The 16,957-nt window shown below is 54.4% G+C and overlaps 8 protein-coding genes across 8 annotated transcripts; 3 read left to right on the top strand and 5 right to left on the bottom strand.

Annotated features, from left to right (window-relative positions):
• Positions 1-899: 899 nt before the first annotated feature.
• On the top strand, positions 900-2,802 carry P152DRAFT_517233 (uncharacterized protein; the record flags this gene model as incomplete). Its single annotated transcript, XM_033682997.1, has 2 exons — positions 900-954; positions 1,040-2,802. The coding sequence occupies 2 exons, from the start codon at positions 900-902 to the stop codon at positions 2,503-2,505; spliced, it is 1,521 nt and encodes a 506-aa protein (XP_033530522.1). The 3' UTR covers positions 2,506-2,802.
• P152DRAFT_207082 (uncharacterized protein) lies at positions 2,629-3,310 on the top strand. Its single transcript, XM_033674381.1, has one exon. It carries the CDS (start codon positions 2,752-2,754, stop codon positions 3,187-3,189), a length of 438 nt encoding a protein of 145 aa, XP_033530521.1. The 5' UTR covers positions 2,629-2,751; the 3' UTR covers positions 3,190-3,310.
• P152DRAFT_207130 (uncharacterized protein) lies at positions 3,311-4,354 on the top strand. Its single transcript, XM_033674383.1, has one exon. The coding sequence runs from the start codon at positions 3,432-3,434 to the stop codon at positions 3,996-3,998; it is 567 nt and encodes a 188-aa protein (XP_033530520.1). The 5' UTR covers positions 3,311-3,431; the 3' UTR covers positions 3,999-4,354.
• On the bottom strand, positions 4,037-4,825 carry P152DRAFT_207084 (uncharacterized protein). The gene has a single exon (XM_033674382.1). The coding sequence runs from the start codon at positions 4,607-4,609 to the stop codon at positions 4,133-4,135; it is 477 nt and encodes a 158-aa protein (XP_033530519.1). The 5' UTR covers positions 4,610-4,825; the 3' UTR covers positions 4,037-4,132.
• A 216-nt stretch (positions 4,826-5,041) lies between these two features.
• Positions 5,042-6,457, bottom strand: P152DRAFT_404485 (uncharacterized protein; the record flags this gene model as incomplete). Its single annotated transcript, XM_033676764.1, has 4 exons — positions 5,042-5,581; positions 5,630-5,926; positions 5,975-6,265; positions 6,314-6,457. 4 exons carry the CDS (start codon positions 6,455-6,457, stop codon positions 5,042-5,044), a joined length of 1,272 nt encoding a protein of 423 aa, XP_033530518.1.
• On the bottom strand, positions 6,291-7,760 carry P152DRAFT_207179 (uncharacterized protein). The gene has a single exon (XM_033674384.1). It carries the CDS (start codon positions 7,506-7,508, stop codon positions 6,549-6,551), a length of 960 nt encoding a protein of 319 aa, XP_033530517.1. The 5' UTR covers positions 7,509-7,760; the 3' UTR covers positions 6,291-6,548.
• Positions 7,761-9,158: 1,398 nt separating this feature from the next.
• On the bottom strand, positions 9,159-11,106 carry P152DRAFT_206996 (uncharacterized protein). Its single transcript, XM_033674380.1, has 3 exons — positions 10,936-11,106; positions 10,616-10,892; positions 9,159-10,566 (listed from the first exon to the last, which is right to left on the bottom strand). The coding sequence occupies exons 2-3, from the start codon at positions 10,869-10,871 to the stop codon at positions 9,524-9,526; spliced, it is 1,299 nt and encodes a 432-aa protein (XP_033530516.1). The 5' UTR covers positions 10,872-10,892; positions 10,936-11,106; the 3' UTR covers positions 9,159-9,523.
• A 2,600-nt stretch (positions 11,107-13,706) lies between these two features.
• P152DRAFT_206953 (uncharacterized protein) lies at positions 13,707-16,136 on the bottom strand. The gene is made up of 4 exons (XM_033674379.1): positions 15,556-16,136; positions 15,219-15,503; positions 14,694-15,166; positions 13,707-14,633 (listed from the first exon to the last, which is right to left on the bottom strand). The coding sequence occupies exons 1-4, from the start codon at positions 15,995-15,997 to the stop codon at positions 13,935-13,937; spliced, it is 1,899 nt and encodes a 632-aa protein (XP_033530515.1). The 5' UTR covers positions 15,998-16,136; the 3' UTR covers positions 13,707-13,934.
• Positions 16,137-16,957: the final 821 nt, after the last annotated feature.

Here is a 16,957-nt window from a genome sequence, read left to right as displayed (position 1 = left end):
CCCTCCGTTCAACCTGCCGTCAACCGTGATCCCGTTCCCCAGGATTCCGGCACGAGTCCCGTTGGATACTGGATAGACTCCCTGATGGAGTGACTGGGTACTCCACGTTCCACTTACCCGCAGGCCGCCGTAGTGTAGCACTGTGCCCTACCGGTAATCTTGGGGTTCGCTTGGGGGTTCAAGCAACCAGCGGGTTAGATGAGTTAGATCCCTCCATCTGCTCGACCTGCACCACCGGAGTTGGAATTCGACTCCACGTCCGTTGAAAAGACGTGGACTCTGGAGTTGAACCTGGAGGTTGAACCTGGCGCATCATTATTACTTGGTAGTTGGGACCCCCAGTCAAAAAGACGACATCCATCCAGGTTTATCATCATTCATTCACGCACTCTTGACACTCACTTTCTCTCTCACCCTCCCCCTCCGTCCATCTCTCCCTTTCACAACTTGTCTCGGACTCGGACTCGACACGGTTCACAGGTCAGATATTCATTCACTCATTCTTCCTCTCACTTGCCACTCAAACCCAACCGTCTGAATCGTTTCATCTGCCTCGACCTAATATCCTATCTATTGTCTCTCCCGCTTCATGCTCACTAGCCGCCACCCTCCCCACTACCGGTACCCCAAGTCCCCAATTCACCACACTATCGCAATATCGGTGGCCTAAGGCGACCATTTGCTACGACCTCAACTCTCTCACTTCCACTCCTCTCACCGAATTCCTCCACCTTTCTCTCTCTTTCCCCACGACCGACCAAATGAATGATGTACTCCCGGCTAGTTTTGGCCGTGGTGACGATTTCTTCGGGTTAAACCACCATCAAAGGACTTCGCCATTTGGCAACTTACCCAAGTCTCTGGACACCCGGTCGAGCGGAAGATCCAGACAGCCCAAAATGGCGGATGAGGGTCAATTCTCCGGCGATAATAACAATAGCTCGATGTTTGGATGTAAGTTCCACCCCGCATTCTCTCTCCGGTCTCCTTGTCCCCTGGTCAATATACCGGTATTGTGTGGCTCGACTGATCATGCTAGACTACTCCGCTCCTCCGCCGACCGGCTACCATGAATCCTATCCTGAAGCGCCCGAAATGATTCCCGGGCCTCCGCTCCTAAACAACGGAGAGGCGCACTTCATCGAGAGCTTTCTCGAAAACCCCGGCGCTAACTACGGCAACAATGACACGCCGCAACTCGGAAACATGAATTTCGACAAGAATGACTACTCGTGGCTCATGTCGGAGCGTCCCCCCACGATCCAGGGCGTCGCTGGAGAACCCTCCACATCACAAGCCTTCTCTAGTCTCTCACATGCACATGCTCCGATTCCCGACTTTACTACGCTGGATGATTCCAATTTAATCGCCATGGGTGCAGAAGACGACTTCTTCAGCGTGGCCTCGTTCATGAACAACGCAAACCCTTTCAGCACCTTGATGGGAAGCGACGCGCATCATCAGCATCTACACCACCATCACCATCGCGATTCGCTTTCGGATCACTCGAGCCTGGGGCAAGCCGATCCTATGTCTGCCATGGACAATCAACAGATTGATATTGTTCCTTCCTCGATCTCCCCTAATTTCGTCGCCCCACCCATCCCCGCACTGGACACTGCAACGCCCGGAATCGAGTCCAACGGAGTTTCGCGAGCCCCCACTCCAACCATTCAGCGTGTTTTCGGCCTCATCCCCCTCTCTCCGGTTCAGACCTCCCCCGAGTTCCGCGATTCCGTGGCCTTGAACAGCATGCGCCGCCCCCGTCAACACAACCACAATCCCCCCGCGGACGCCGCCCATAACGAGAACACCCGACTCTATCGCTTCGGATCCGACTCCCACTTCAGCACGACCGGCTTCATCCCGCCGGCCGGCCAGGAGACCGAAGAAGTCTTCACCAACCGCTTCATGAGCACCATGAACGCCATCCGGCCCGAAACCGGCGCCGACACTCGCCCCTCCACCCCACCCAATGGCACCCATCCCACCGCCAACGGGAACGGCAACGGCCCCATCCCCGCCTGGGCCGGCACCTTCATCGAATCCGACTCGGAATCCAACAACGACCGCCCCCGCAAACGCCGCCGCGCCACCGCCGACCCGTCCGAGTCCTCCGACCGCAAACCCGCCCTCCACCTACGCACCGCCCTCAACCCACGCAAGCCTTCCCTCGCCTCCGCCTCCGGCCAATCCCCCACCTCCGCCACCACCAAGCGCCGTCGCTCCGACGTGTCCGGCGGCGTCGACGCGCAGCGCACGCCGGCGAAGACGCCGCGCGAGAACCTCAGCGACGCGCAGAAGCGGAACAATCACATCATGTCGGAGCAGAAGCGGCGGAATCTGATCAAGATGGGGTTCGACGAGCTGCATCTGCTGGTGCCGGAGCTGCGAGGGGGCGGGTTCAGTAAGAGCAGCGTGTTAATGGAGTCGGCGATTTTTCTGGAGAAGTTGGTGGTAGGGAATCGGGAGTTGCGGGAGATGACGGAGCGTGCGAGAGGTTGATGTGGAGACGCGAATAGACGAATGAGATATGGATACGGACAGTCGAAATGATCGGATCGCTATAGGCAGTGCTCACTGTCTATCGGTGACTATGAGAGATGGGAGGCAACCTGACACGGCCACGCGGGCTACTGAACAATGGTGTTCAGTCTCTTTTCCCCGGGAAATTAATTCTGCAAGATCTCCCCGTTTTTCTTCTGTTCAGTTTTTTTCCTTCCCCAACCGATACTATCCCCGTCACGATGAATGAGGACCACGAGACATTGTTCTTTGTCACGAGCGAAAGATTTCCCCGGCAGCGAGCGCCCGACAAACGGCTGGATCATGAACATCCTGGGTACATACCATTGCCGTCGTACATACATCACGGACCACACGCGGTTAGGCACCTCCTTATTCTCCTCCGGACGACGATCACGTACCCAAACCCTTCGACCGGACTTGGATACACAGCCCCTTCTCTTCTCGAGTGTCGACACACACGACCCGATCTCACACCACCTTTATGTTTTTCCGTTTCTCATCAAAAGCGCATGTCTGGATATCAACGAACGAACGGTTGGATGGATGTGGTACCCGGGGAATGGATTATGGACTTCACGGTCATTCACGTATGGATGGGATCGATGGAATGCGATCACCCCTTGCCCTATCTTCGTCTTCCTCTATCGTCATCAAACCTGACTAGCTCGGGATATCCAACTCGCCATCCATCTTGCGATGGTAGAGCGGGGGTTCTCGAAGCCAGCGGTCGACGAATGATCAACGGCACGGCATTATTTATCGGAATGGGTTCCGGCCAATGGATGAACTCACGCACTACCTCCTCGGCTCCTCAACACGGTGTTGCGCATCTCCGCCGTGTGTCGTCGGTCGTACACATATATGGATGCTCTTCTCAATGCTACTCCGACCGATGATTCGCCATGAGCCATCCCCACTCGGATCATCGGAGTTGTCGCCGTTATGGACCGCGATGCTCAATAGTGCAGTCGAGGGATATATTACGGATGGAGGGAATGGAATGGATGGGATGGGATAGTGGTATATGGGGCTATGGGCAGGCACATAGCACCGCAACAATGCAAACATTTCTACAACCTTTTTCGAGCCCATCTGACTCATCATATCATCCCGTGATTTTACCCATCCACTCACGCAATGAATTCCAAGCAAGAAACTCGAGTTGTGATCAAAATCTCATGATATCCCATTCTCTCGTCCGCGAACTCCAAGCTACGCACGGTAGCTACAGTGCGCAGGTAAGTAAAAATAAGTACAGTAGGCACCGTTGCGACCCTTCTCAAAGCACCAAGGTATTAAAAAGAAAACCGCCCCAATCACCCAAAACTCCAGATGCTCGCGTGTGTTCCTGTTGGCGGGACGCGCCAAGAAGCCAGTTTTATGAGGAAAAACAGGAAGAGAAAGAGATAGAATTAGGAGAGGGGAAGAAGAGACGAAGGAGAGGAAAGGAGGTGGACGGAAGGGGATAAGAGGATCTCCCGGGACTATATGATACACCTGCATGCAGTCGATACCACCGTCCATACCCCATCCATCGAATTTATCCATCCATCGAAACTCCGTTCATCCGTTCATCCATCCCATCCACCCTCGCCAAGCCAATTCAGTCCACGCGATTGGTAGCCGACTCCCAAAATCCAAAAGAGCATGCAAGTGAGCAAACAAGTCCGCGAGGAAGCGAGCAAGAAAGCAGCCGTGCACCCATGCACCGGATAGATAGATACCGGGTGGCAGGTCGGAAATCAGGAATGGGATAGGCGGGATGACGGAAAAGGGAGGAACCCGCTAAGTAACGTAGGTCGTGGACCGCGATGGACGGGAGGAGTCGGAGGAGGTGGTTAGATTCGGACGAGTGTAGGGTGGGATGGTTAGGATGGATCGAAGGATGGAAATTGGGCGACGAACGCGACGTTGAGGAGGAGGGAAGGAGAGGAGATCGTGGACGGGCGATGAATGGATGGGTGGATGGATGGATGAATGAACGACGCCAGGTCGCAGGATGTCGTCGTGGGTTGATTCTATCGGTCGATATGTGGCCTGCACTTGCTGCCCTCCTGCTCTCTGGCGTCCTCAGCTCCATCTTTTACTCCAATCTTAGATCGCCCAACCGCCCTTCTTCAACACATCTCCTTATTCCATCCCACTCTTTCAACGCACGCACGCACGGATAGGCGCACCGCGGATGCTCGTGTCTTCTGGGTTCGCGGGTGGAATTCGTTCAAGCTCGTCTACATCGGTACAGGTCCTCCGTTCCAATCCAATCCCCAAGATCAAAACGCTCGGAATATCGTCATTAACTCCTCTTCTTGCGCTGCCGCACGTTTTCCATCCTCTCTCAAACCGCCGCATCTCATTCGTCTACCGCATCACCGCCACCATCGTAGCGCCCATCCATCCAGGGGCCCAATTTCATCGCCCTATCCCGCCTTCTGCCTCTTCACCCCACCTACCCTCGGACTCTGCTTCACCTTCCCCGCCCCGTTCACCCCGGGCCCCTCATCATCGTCCCCCTTCACCGTACTCCGCCTTCTCTTCCCCGCCACGACGTTCGGGCTCGTATTCGCGCTCGCGCCGCTGACAGTGGCGCTGCCGCCGCTCTGCTGGCTGAGCTGGGGGAGCAGGCCGGGGGCCTGGGCGGGCGAGGCGACGGGGCCGCCGACGGTGGCGGCGTTGAGGTTGACGGGGTGGGGGGAGCCACCGTTGGGGATGGGTTGGTTGGTGAGGTGGGAGGACATGTTGATGAAGTTGGCGTGGTGTTGGAGAGAGGGGTTGCGAGGGGGCTGTTGGGGTTGGGGTTGTTGGGGGGTGGGGAAGGAGGAGGGGTGCGGGGGGACCATGGGTTGGGGTTGTTGGTGAGTGGGGGGATGGGGGGGTTGAGGTTGCATTTGAAGGTGGGGCCCGGGGGGGGTTGGGAGGGGGGGAGAGAGAGGATGGAGGAGGATTGGGAGTTGAAGGTTTGGACGACGTTGTCGAGGGCTTGGGGGAGGGTGAGTTCGGGGTGGTCTTTGGCGTAGTACATTAGGGGTTTGAGGTGGGCGAGGGTTTCGTTGATCTAGGAAGGGTTAAATGACTGGATAGAAAACTTCAGTGGAGGACTCACTTCTAGGAAATTTATCATAGCCTCCGTAGTGCCATAGTTGTGGATTCCGGAGTCGGGGAGGTCGGATTGCGTGATTGATGGCGGCGGAGGGGGCTCTTGATTCTTATTTCTCTGGTTTTGCGCCTTCTTGCTCATGCGCGGGGACGGCTTCTGGACTTGCGTCGGCGAGGGTTTGTTGAACAAGCTCTCGATTTGTCCTCGCGGCAGAAACTGGCTGTGTTTCTCGACGGCGATCTCGAGCGCCTCGATTTTTTGACTTTGCGAGAATAACGCACGCAGTGTCCCCGTGCAAACCAGCTGCAAGCAGGTTAGTGTGACCCCACCGCTATCTCGGAATCAACATACCAGAGTTCCATTGCGGAACGTGTAGAGGAATTTGGCTCGACTGGACTCGACCGAAGATAACCCACCTCCCAGATCACGAGTTGAGGTGCCTTCCAGAATGATTTGGATCTGATCGATGCCACTATCATACTGGACGAGGAAATATCGTGGTAGCGAGCTATGCTGGATATCGAACTGTTTCGTGTGATGGTCGCTCATATCGCTTAGGATGTGACGTAATGTTCCTTCGTCGGAGAAGAACTGAGCCACGAATTGTCTCCAGTGAGCGATGTTGTTTTCCTTTTCTCGGGCCTAGAATTTGTCAGCATGCTTGTGATCCGCGAGTGTAGGCATACTCACGTTGAAACGTCCCAGGTTGTCCGCGAACTGCATGAGAATGAGGATGGGAGCACCGCTCATGCTCATGCTCATCTTCTGGCTATTTAAGGCTGCCTGCCGCCGTTGTTGCATCAGCGCCTGCTGCTGTGGTGTCAACTGTGGCATGCCGGGCCGCATCTGAGGTTGTTGCATGTTCGGTTGCATGTTCGGTTGCACGTTCGGTTGCTGTATATTCGGCTTTTGAGGTTGCTGGGGATTAGCCGGGCTCTGCTGCGGTCCCTGTGGTTGATTTGGCGGCTGTGGTCCAGGTTGACCCTGTGGTCCAGGTTGTGGTTGTGGATGTTGGCCTGGGGGCTTCGGAGGAGGTTGCGGCCCTTGTTGGCCCTCTTGTCCATGGCTGCTCATTTGAGACTGCGGTCTCACCGGCACCTGTTGCATCTGGCCTTGCTGCTGCTGCTGCTGCTGTTGTTGTTGTTGTTGATGAGGTTGTGGCATCGGTTGACCTTGGTTGCTTTGCTGCGAGGGTGCATGCTGCATTGCTACTTGTTGGGCCATTTGTTGTTGTTGTTGCTGTTGTCGTTGATTTTGCATCGCTTGTTCCCGCATCGCCATCAGTCTTTGTTGCTGCATCTGTTGTTGGAGGTTTGGCGTCAACTGGGGCATGCCACCAGGACCTGAAGCAGCAAGATGTTGTTGCATCGCACCCATATTCCCCTGCTGGAATCCCATCGGCATATTCCCTGGCTGATTTGCTTGGGCCTGGAGCAACTGTTGCTGCCGCTGGAACAATTGCTGCTGTTGTTGTTGTTGCTGATGCTGGATCTGAGCCGCCATCTGGGGATTTGTTGCGGCCACTATGTCTAGTCAGCACCACTATACGTCGGCATATATGGACAAGGACCATGGTATATACGAGACACGACTTACTTTGCTGTAACTGTTGCTGGTGAAACATCGGGTTTTGAGGTGTGAGATGTGATAGAGCATGCTGACTCGGTGCTCCAGGTCCTACACCGCCCATACCAGGCTGCATACCTCCCATCATCGGTCCCGGCTGCGTGACATGCGGGCCATTCGGACCCGAGACCCCTTGATGCATATGCATCTGCTGTCCCATCGGATGTCCCTGCTGAGGATGGCCCGGTTGTCCGTGAGGCATGCCCGGATGTTGCATCCCGCCATGTTGCGGCGCGTACGGTGGCATCGCGACCTGCATCTTGGGTGCGCTTCGAGCGCTCAACTACCTCGCGACGTGCTTCCACTCCCACACGTCCGATCTCGACGCCAAGTCCTGGACCTGCTCGCGGACAGGCGACTCGGCTGCTCCTGCGCTGTCGACGTTGCTAAACCGTCGATCCGACGGTGAGGGTATCGGGGCCAAAAAATTCGAATGGGTATCTGGGCTTTTGTACATATGTAACGTATGAATGGCTAAATGTATTCGCCCCAAGGTTTGAAAGCGGTCAGTATCGTTTCGCTCCAGGGCCGACCGCAAGATTCTGGCGTCACGTAAATGAAGGCGGAAAAACTGGCTAGATCGTTCCACGAACGCTGGCAGCGCGAGAAAGGATGGTCGTCGAATGCAGAACGATGCGACGGCGGTGAGGAAGCCACAGAGTAGGCCACGCGATTTCGTTCCAATGGCGGTTCGGGGATCAACAGCGCCAGTCCTCCACAACGGGCGATGGGACCACGCGCGACGTAACTAAATCCAGATATATGCGAAAGGGATCGAAGAGGAGGAACGGCGACCGGACGGCGACGCAGAGGTGGCAAAGCGGCCTATCGGAAGGCGATCGGACGGCGGATGGACGAAGAGGAGCCGTTAGGAGGGTGTCGCGACAGCAGCGCAATTGGGGATCGGGGCCGGCGCCATGGGCTATGCGTCGCTGGGGAAGGGCATGGTGGAAGGGGAGTCGAGAGGGAATGGGAGGAGGAAAGAGATGGGGAAGAGGATGGTGGAGGATTTCGGTATCACGGCGAGATGGGATGGGTGGTGGAGAGGTAGATACGGGACTAGATGAGGTGTGGTGCTGGGAGAGCGTGAGGTGCGAGGCGTGAGGTGCGAGAGGCGTGAGAGTTGCAGCGGACGGCGGAAGACGGGGGACGGGGGGCGGCGACTGGGCGAGAGACGGACGGAGAGAGTCACCTGCAACGACTGCAAAGGGCTAGATTTGGTTGAAAACCGTCAGAAACATGACAATGCTCCCAGCCATCCAATCGAGTCCATAACGCTAGGCTGTTTAGAGCCTGCTTCTCTATGAATTGGCCTCGATTAGGCGTGTTTCATACAACGATACAAAACAATGTACTACTAGCGCATGCCAAGCCGTTGTAATTTTCGGCTCGGCTTATCCTTATCCCGAAGACGTCTGCAATTTTCCAACCGCCTTAAAACTTCACTTCGGCGAAGTTTCTCTTCCTCTTTCACTGCGTCCCTTCTAACTTCCAACCATTCAATTGGCGATCTGTTAATGTTATGCGATCGATTTCTGCACTAATCACGCCTTCTATTATGATATGTCGGAATCCGGACTGGATTGCTCCGTTGGCTGGTCGTCCAAATCTGATATATCAACATCCAGTCCTGCATTGATCTCTCACACCAAAGGTACGTTCCCGCTCTCCCATTCCCTCTCCCTCCATACCACCGTGTTCGAATGATGAAAGCAACTTATTGTCTTCAATCCCGGCCGACTCGACCATGACGATAGCCTTCGGGAGCCTTCGCCGGCGCCTGTTACTTGCCAGTAAATCTTTGTCTGACTCCTACACGAGCAACCGTCTTATTTCATGAACGTCTGGGGTTTCAGATGGCTAATTTGGTTCTTGGAATAGGTTTGCCGTTAGACACTTCGACTAAGGATAATAAGAGGGAGAGAGGATGCATATGGATGGGGTTTGGAGGACGGCGCCCGAGGGGGGGAGAATGGCGAGTGGGTCACGTAGCAAATCAAGTTTAAAAAATAAAATATACCCTTCCCAAAAATTGCTGAGCAGCCTTGCGGTCCAATTCTATGTGGTACTCCTCAGATCATTTGCAAGTGAGCTGGTCCAAATGAAAAGTCTATCACTTGCGATTCCACAAAAGAGGCACGGTTCGAAAATGTCTGTAAAATACATACATGAAGTCACCAAAGATTGTCTACAAGCCTGGTTCAACGCCACCATGAGATCATGCTTAGTACCAACCACCCTCTATCAAAAGTTTCCAACTGTCCACCACATCTTCTACGCTGACACCGTCACGAACTGGTCCACGACAACGGTCGTGTACGCCGTCACCGTCACCGTCACCACGTCACCGTCAACCGCGGCAGGCTCAACAGGACCCTGGCTCGGCGCCGGCGCAGCATTGCCCTGTGCCGGCTCGACATTGCTCGGCGCAGGCTCGAAGTACTGCGATGACGATGGCGCCGGCAACGCGGCCGGCTGCTCTCCTCCTTGCGATCCGGATCCCGATCCCGCATCCGCAGTCGGCGATGCCGCAGCCGAGGACTGCGAACCCGCCACTGGCGCTTTCGCAACTGGAGTAGCAGAGGGTGCGCCCGCACCGACGATCGGCTCGCCGGAGCCCCAGAACTTGGGGGAGATGGTGCGCTTCTGCGGGGTGAGGACGTTTCCGGCGTTGGGGGGCCCGTTGAAGTTCTTGTTCTCGCAGAGGTCGCCGAGCGTCTTGCAGTAATCGCCCCAGATTTCGCAGCCGTGGCCGCCGGTAGGGCCGGCGGTGTCCCAGCAGACGTCGTTCTGGTCCCAGCAGTTCTGGGCAGAGGCCCAGCAGCCGTCCTGGGTGTTGTAGGTGGGGACCTCCTTGCCGCACCAGTTGTTGTTTTCGAGGATGCAGTCAGAGGGGAGGAGGCCGGTGGTTTGGACGGAGGAGGTGGAGGCCGTGGAGTCGCCGGGGACGAGCTCGACGATGGGTGGTCCGGGAATCGGGTAGGGGAGGTCCATGCTGGGGTATTTATAGAGGTCGTAGGCGACGCCGGGATCAGAGGTGGAGACCCAGCCGGGGATGCTGACGGTGTCTTTCGCGACGAGGTTGCCGGTAGATTCGAGGTGCACTTGGGCGCAGCCGGTGAAGAATTGCGGGTCGCCTTGGTTGGCGTTGTGCAGCGCGAGGATCTCGGGGCGGAACAGGTAGTCGCCGCCTTGGAGGCCTTGGGGGAGAGTCACCGAGAGGAGGCCACCAGATTCGATGAAGCGCTCGTTACACCATTTTCCGGAGGACTCATCGTAGCCGTCCTCCCAGAGCTTGAACCAACCGGGACCGACACCTAATGGCAGTGAGAAACAGGACGAGCGTCTTGTTGTTAGTGTACATACCTTGATCCTCGATGGCGGAGTCAACTTTCTTGGCATAGATAGCGCATGGTCCATAATGTCCAACGGCGATAGGACCGTCACCACCGGTATTCGTCACATCGGGCATGTTTGAGCGGCACTCGAAAGAAAGCGTATCGCCATCCTTGACGGGAGCAGTTCGGGAAACACCATTCTTTCCGTTCACGTTGCAGGCTACATCCTCGCTGGTAGGGCTGACTGGGAAGTTGGCCTCCTTAAGGATGTTTGACATTCGCATGGCCGTTCCGTCACCCTATGGCTACGGTAAGCAACGAACAGAGAGGGAGCAATTCTCAACATACCACAGAGACACCATTGACATAGAACCCAGTCCATCCACAATGGGCATGGGCACCAGCAGCGGCCATAGCCAAAACGAGTCCGGTTCTAGCAATCATTTTGCTTGGATATGAAGGTCAAAAAGACGGTGTTTTGGAAGGATATCGAGGACGGGTGGCTTGTTCTACAAGCGATCGGCGTCGGGCTTGTCTTGAAGGAATACCGATGATATGTCAAATGGACTGGCCACGACAAACAAGCAGGTCAGTGGTGATATGCACACAACGGAAAAGGAGTGATCCGAAGGGAGTATCGACACGAAAATGAGAGGCAGTAGTTGGAGCACGAAAAATGACGTGAAAGGTAGAGAGTGAACAAAGACGACCAATGTGCCAGCCAGGGACACTTCGACAAACTGCACAAAGAATGAATGACAAGGACAGGTTAAAAGAAGGAAAACCCCTCGTGGACTCGGTGAGGATCGTCTGGAGCTTAAGAGAGGATCGTCTGGTTCACCAGGAGAGGTCCAGGGATGGGGGTGCGCATCACTACTGTGGAGCGCTGCTAATGGTTGAAGATTAGTAGATTACAGGCACATGGTGGCGCTGAAGCCATTCCTCCGATTACGATGCCTGTCAGCGCAGGATCTTCATCACATCCAGCTCCTTCGGGTTGACTGGGAGCTGCTGATACCATCTGGACTCGAATGCTTCTTCACGTTGATCAGTTGATTCGTTTCGACGTCCTTCGGTACAACCATCACTGTGTAACGGGACAGAGTCGACGTATCACCGAAGGACAGAGACTCGATTTCCGGTCTTCATCACCGTGGGAAGCGAACTCAGCGACTCGCGGAACCCCCAACGACCGGGCAACACCCCCAGCTCTTTAAGCATGTTCGAAACTTTGAATTGAGCTACACCAATCATCGACAAATATCGTAAATTGTTCCTGCGCCAGACCGGGCTCCTGGATCCTGCTGGAAGCGCCAGGGGGACGAAAAAAGCAACCTGTTTCGCGGGCGACCATCGAGATGACCGGACGACGGGAGTCGGGAGGGGGAAAGGCCTTAGGCCCAGGCGGCTGACGTGCACGGATGCGTGGCTCCGCTGAGTCCGCCGATTTGAAACCTCCACCTTCTCCTGGCTCATCAAACGGCTCGAAATCGAGCTGGCTCCCTCATTTCATCATTGGCCTCGCCAAAAACAAATCTTAGTTGAACATGGAATATTTCGGCAAATCTCCGAGATCTGGATTCTGGATGTGAGATTTCGGTTGAGGATTTGGGAAACCACCACTCCACAAGGCTCTGATACGGAGATTCGATGAGTTGAAGATTGAAATGAAGAGGCTCCGCCACTCCGCATTCCGCAGGTCTCAGTCCAGCCGCAATTTTAATGATTCAATCTCCTCATTTAGTAGCAATGCGACACACCATCCGTGCTCTCATCACACGAAGCTGCTAAGTACTAGGTACTAGTCAGATCAATTTTAAGATAACTAGTGAGTAGGTAGTCAGATAAGATGACGGTGTTAGCAATTGGGAATTGGCAGCTGAGCTCGGTTTGTTTTATGTTTTGTTGTTTGCTCATTGCTCGTTCATTCATTCAATTGTGAATTAGAGGATTTGTTGTTAATGCCTTGATGCCTCATGCAGATGTTCCTCAGTAGCGGAACTTGCAGGGACCAATCAACCGTTGATCTACCGTTGATCCACCGTTGAAAAAAATCAACGGTTGATACGAATCAACGGAAGTTTCCTCGTTGATTTCACATCTTCGTATAGCGCATTCAACGGTTGATTTTCGCCTATACCGTTGATTGCATTATACGTATAGACGTATTCAACGGTATATCAACGGTTGATTGGTTTATCCACCGTTGATCTGCTGAACTACGGTATGCCCACGGTTGCCAGATCGACTACTCATCACGCGGTTCACTTGCAGGAATGTTATACTCGCCACACGCAGCCCCCATGCTGCTTGAATGTTTTGCTAAGCTCATCGGAAAGCTGTGTATCATACATACATCGCTGTATCCCGTCATTCCCATGTAATACCACGTTCATGTTGAGAGTCGACCAGGATTGGGCGGGCCAGACATAGTGCGGTGCGCCTGTGATCGGTGTAGATACACCTGCCTTCCACGGTAGGGAGTGTGTGTCGGTGTATTGTTCGCGTCCCATCATCCCAGATACCCATTTGATGCCACCAGTGCAACGATCTATCCATCCATTCATCTCGTCCATCCATCATACACTTTGCAAGCCATCAGAATCCACCCATCCATCCTTCCATCCAACGCTTTGCGAGCCACCAGAATCCATCCATAAAGCAAATCGTCCACCAGAGAGCCCTTCTCATTGCACCGATCCGTCTGATTTATCTCTCATGACAGCCAGCTATCTTGAGCTTATCTGGCGCCAGGCACTACATAAAGTGGATCTTGCTCTAGTTTACATACAGCAGCGTTTCCGAATCCTTGTCCAACGACACCTCATTGCCGTGTCCGTCGTGTTCCTTGACGGGGAGGATAGGATCGACGCTGATAGCTTTGAGACTTGAGAGGGTGACAGGATGTAGAGGAACAAAGGAACAGAGGAACAGACATGGAGGAAGAGAGGAACTCAGGAACTCAGGAACTCAGGGACTCAGGATAAGAAATAGGTAGGCGCTTGGTAGAAATGAGGAAGCCGTGGTACAAATAAGGAAACCGCGCTGTCTAGTAGTAGATCTACCGTAGATCAACGGTTGATTCTGTTCTCCGTAGAATTTCTCTCATCGTAGATTCCTATCTACCGTGTATCTACCGTATACTCGAATCTACCGTAAAGCACCGTCTTCGTATAGAAATTTACCTCTGCATCAAGTCTCTTCGCTATTCCACGCTGAGTCTACCAAGTCCCTTTATCCATCTGGCATCTTCTATCATATATGATTAAGTATTTGCAGTTATATCAAGTCATCCCCTCGCTATAGCAAGTCTCTCAACCTTCCACCTCGAGTTCAGCAACGTTCCTTCATGCCTCTACATCCTGGCCCTCATATGTCTCCCGCTCATACAACCGTTCCGGCTCCACCTTCTGGAACAAGACGAACCTGCGGAAGATGTATTTCAGCTGCCGGATCCCGTAGGCCGCGTGCACGTGCGTCGGCACGCTGAACACCTGATCCAACTCTTCGAGTGTCTTGCCCTTCGTCTCAGGCATGAACAGGAGGACCAGACCAAAGCCAATCATGTTCCAGGCCGCGTACCAACCGAATGCTCCCTGGGGCTTGAACGCTTGCAACATGGACGGCCAGGTCACGGCGAGCACCGCGTTGAAAAACCAGGTGGTCGCAGTAGCCAGTGACATCCCAACCGCGCGCACGTACAAAGGATACGCTTCGGCACTGTAGGTGAAAGGGACTGGACCTTCACCCGGACTGTATACCATGCCAAACAGATAGATCCCGAGTGCCACACAAGCAATCCGTCCAGTGCCTTCGGGGATCCAGAAGGAGAAGCCCGTGAAGAGCAGGAATATGGCCATGAGGGGGAAGGTTGTCAACAGCAAATTCCTCCGACCAAATGTGTCGATGGTGTAAATAGCTGGGATGGCGAAAAGCCAGTTGATGATGCCGAACCCTAGCGATGCCGCTAAGGAGCTAACCTCAGACAGGTTGGCGTCCAAGAATACAGAGGACGAATAATACGCGATGATATTGACACCGCAGAACTACGGAGTTGAGTCAGCTCGGTTTCGCGGTTTTAGAATACTCTTCGGTATTGTACTCACCTGTTGCATGAACATGACGATCTCGGATCCGAGCATGGCGCGTCGGTTTCGAGGAACTTTGATCAGTTCCAAAATAGCCCAACTGCCAGTCTGGATCTCCTTCTCCACCTCAAGCAGCTTCGCCATATAGAAAGTGTCTCGGGCCGCCTGGATCCGGTTATATCGCAGTCGTACCATGCTACCATATGCAGCATGATGTCGGTTCTTGCTCATATACCAGCGAGGCGACTCGGGAGCCAGGAAGACGAAGCAACATACGACGACGGCGGGGAGCATGGCAGAACCCATCATCAATCGCCAATTGAGGCCGTGAACGCCAGGAGTATCGGGGACATAATACAGGGCGAGATCGGCGATGTAGCCCACCATGATACCGAAGGCAGTCCACATCTGCCATTGCATGACCAGGGCGCCACGGATCGCGGGCGGGGTGGTTTCCGCAGCGAAGATTGGCGTGGTGGACGACTTGGGTCCTATATGTCGATCAGTCAATCTGCGATCGACGTTCCGATCGAGGCAGCTTACCGATTCCAAAACCGAGGGCAAAACGAGCCACGAACATATGCCACCAGCAGTTGGTGAATCCCTGCCAGAAACAAGCGACGGCGGAGAAAAAGCAGGTAATGAAGATCGTTCCGCGTCGACCGAACAGGTTGTTGAGCGGCGCGGTGAGCCAGCAGCCGATAAATGAGGCGCAGATATACGGAGCGGCGTGAACTACACCCAGGAGCCATGTATCCCGAGGCGCAGTGCCGCCGATACCAAACTGAGCGCCGTAGAATAGCTGTGCTCCGTTGATGACCGTCTCGTCTTGAAGACGTCAGCAGTCGTCCAGGTAACAATTACTGACAGGGCAACTTACCCATTCCTTGTACAGCCGCACATGTCGAGCAAAGGACGATCACCAAATACAGCAACTTAGGCTGGCTCCATCGATGCGAGTACTCACGACGCAACACATCCAGCTCCTCCTCCGTGGCCTTGCCTGCGATGTTCTCAAACATCGCCGCATCCTTCGCGAGGATCGCACCGAGCTCAAACGCTCTCACGTCCTCCGGCTCGGCGATGGCGTTGGCCAACGCATATTCTCGGCCCATGGTCGTCAGCTCGACATCCGAGTACGCTTCGAGCGGATTTTGGAGCTTCGCGTTGACATTGCTCTGCACGCGGTCGGCGAGGCTCACCCGCCTGCCGGAGACGGTAACGCTGGCGTTTCGGGGGGTTCGAGGAACATCTGGTCCGATGTCCTCAGCGCGTTCGTCGGAGGAGTCGCGCCTTGCTTTCTTTTCTTCCAGATCTGCCATGATGGCGGGCGATATGGGCTTCGTCGGTTTGCCCGTATATATACAAGGGATACTCCGCCGATCTTCGCGAGTTGGTATTCACAGAATACAAACAATCCCTTTCAATTCTCCGACAATGGGGATCTTCTGTACGAGGGTAGGGAGAGTGGACAAAAGCACCTTGGAATCTTTTGGCGGAGAAGTGGACGATCAGGGCCTTTTGAATCAAGTACTACGGCAAGGTCTAAAGGGCTTCTCCATGCAGTGTCCAGCTAGCAGTACTCCAGTCAGCTGTCGGTGATGTTGATCTCTTGTGGGTCCCGGGGAACGCGTGAGGGGGTTAGATACGGCTGGCTTTCATTGGACAAATTGGGATTAACCCCAGACTCCTGCCAAAGTGTTCCAGTCCCAACATATCGCGATACCCCTTCCCCAGAGTCGGTCCCTGAATCTGGGGATGAATCGTTCGAGGCCCAGAAACCCATCCTGACCGTCCGACTACCTCCGTCGTCGATATCGAGTCCCAGATGTTATTCTCCCTCAATACGGGCGATGCCAAACCTAATGCATTCTGCGACGGAATGAAACCTACTTCCCAGCCCTGCGAATCCCTTCCCAAAATCGTCATTGCAGTGAGCCTCAGGTAAACGGGAAGTGGGACTTGACGTCAGAAGCGAACAGGGATATCAGCCAATCAGACAAGCTTTCGCCAGGGCTCAATGCCAATCCCGGAGAAGCTTCTAATCCCACTGGCCAAGTGGATTCAACGGTGTCACGACGACAATTCAATTAGGAAATGAACGACAGACATCTAAATAGCTTTGGCGGGTCAAGCGGAAGGCCGAAGGATGAGATTCCGTGCCCCTAATCCCTACCGACTTGCTGCACGTTGGGAAGGAAGGGTGTTTAGGAAAAGTGCTTTTCATGCTTCTGACCGGACAACGTCGCTGTCGTGATTTCCACGAAGCGAAGTGTTGCCAG

This window comes from Eremomyces bilateralis (genome assembly GCF_010015585.1).
Source record: "Eremomyces bilateralis CBS 781.70 unplaced genomic scaffold P152scaffold_30, whole genome shotgun sequence".
NCBI classification, from domain to species: domain Eukaryota; kingdom Fungi; phylum Ascomycota; class Dothideomycetes; order Eremomycetales; family Eremomycetaceae; genus Eremomyces; species Eremomyces bilateralis.
This window is presented reverse-complemented; position numbering and strand designations above follow the sequence as displayed.

Bases quoted from the DNA above. Each gene is read 5' to 3' on its own strand.
- P152DRAFT_206996 (XM_033674380.1), bottom strand. From the start codon at position 10,871: ATGCGAATGTCAAACATCCTTAAGGAGGCCAACTTCCCAGTCAGCCCT. The intron at 10,567-10,615 runs GTATGTACACTA...CACTGCCATTAG, and splicing joins CTCCGCCATCGAGGATCAAG to GTGTCGGTCCCGGTTGGTTC.
- P152DRAFT_207084 (XM_033674382.1), bottom strand. From the start codon at position 4,609: ATGGAGCTGAGGACGCCAGAGAGCAGGAGGGCAGCAAGTGCAGGCCAC.
- P152DRAFT_207130 (XM_033674383.1), top strand. From the start codon at position 3,432: ATGAGCCATCCCCACTCGGATCATCGGAGTTGTCGCCGTTATGGACCG.
- P152DRAFT_207179 (XM_033674384.1), bottom strand. From the start codon at position 7,508: ATGCAGGTCGCGATGCCACCGTACGCGCCGCAACATGGCGGGATGCAA.
- P152DRAFT_206953 (XM_033674379.1), bottom strand. From the start codon at position 15,997: ATGGCAGATCTGGAAGAAAAGAAAGCAAGGCGCGACTCCTCCGACGAA. The intron at 15,504-15,555 runs GTAAGTTGCCCT...GACGTCTTCAAG, and splicing joins TGCGGCTGTACAAGGAATGG to ACGAGACGGTCATCAACGGA. The intron at 14,634-14,693 runs GTGAGTACAATA...TCAACTCCGTAG, and splicing joins TCGTCATGTTCATGCAACAG to TTCTGCGGTGTCAATATCAT.
- P152DRAFT_207082 (XM_033674381.1), top strand. From the start codon at position 2,752: ATGAGGACCACGAGACATTGTTCTTTGTCACGAGCGAAAGATTTCCCC.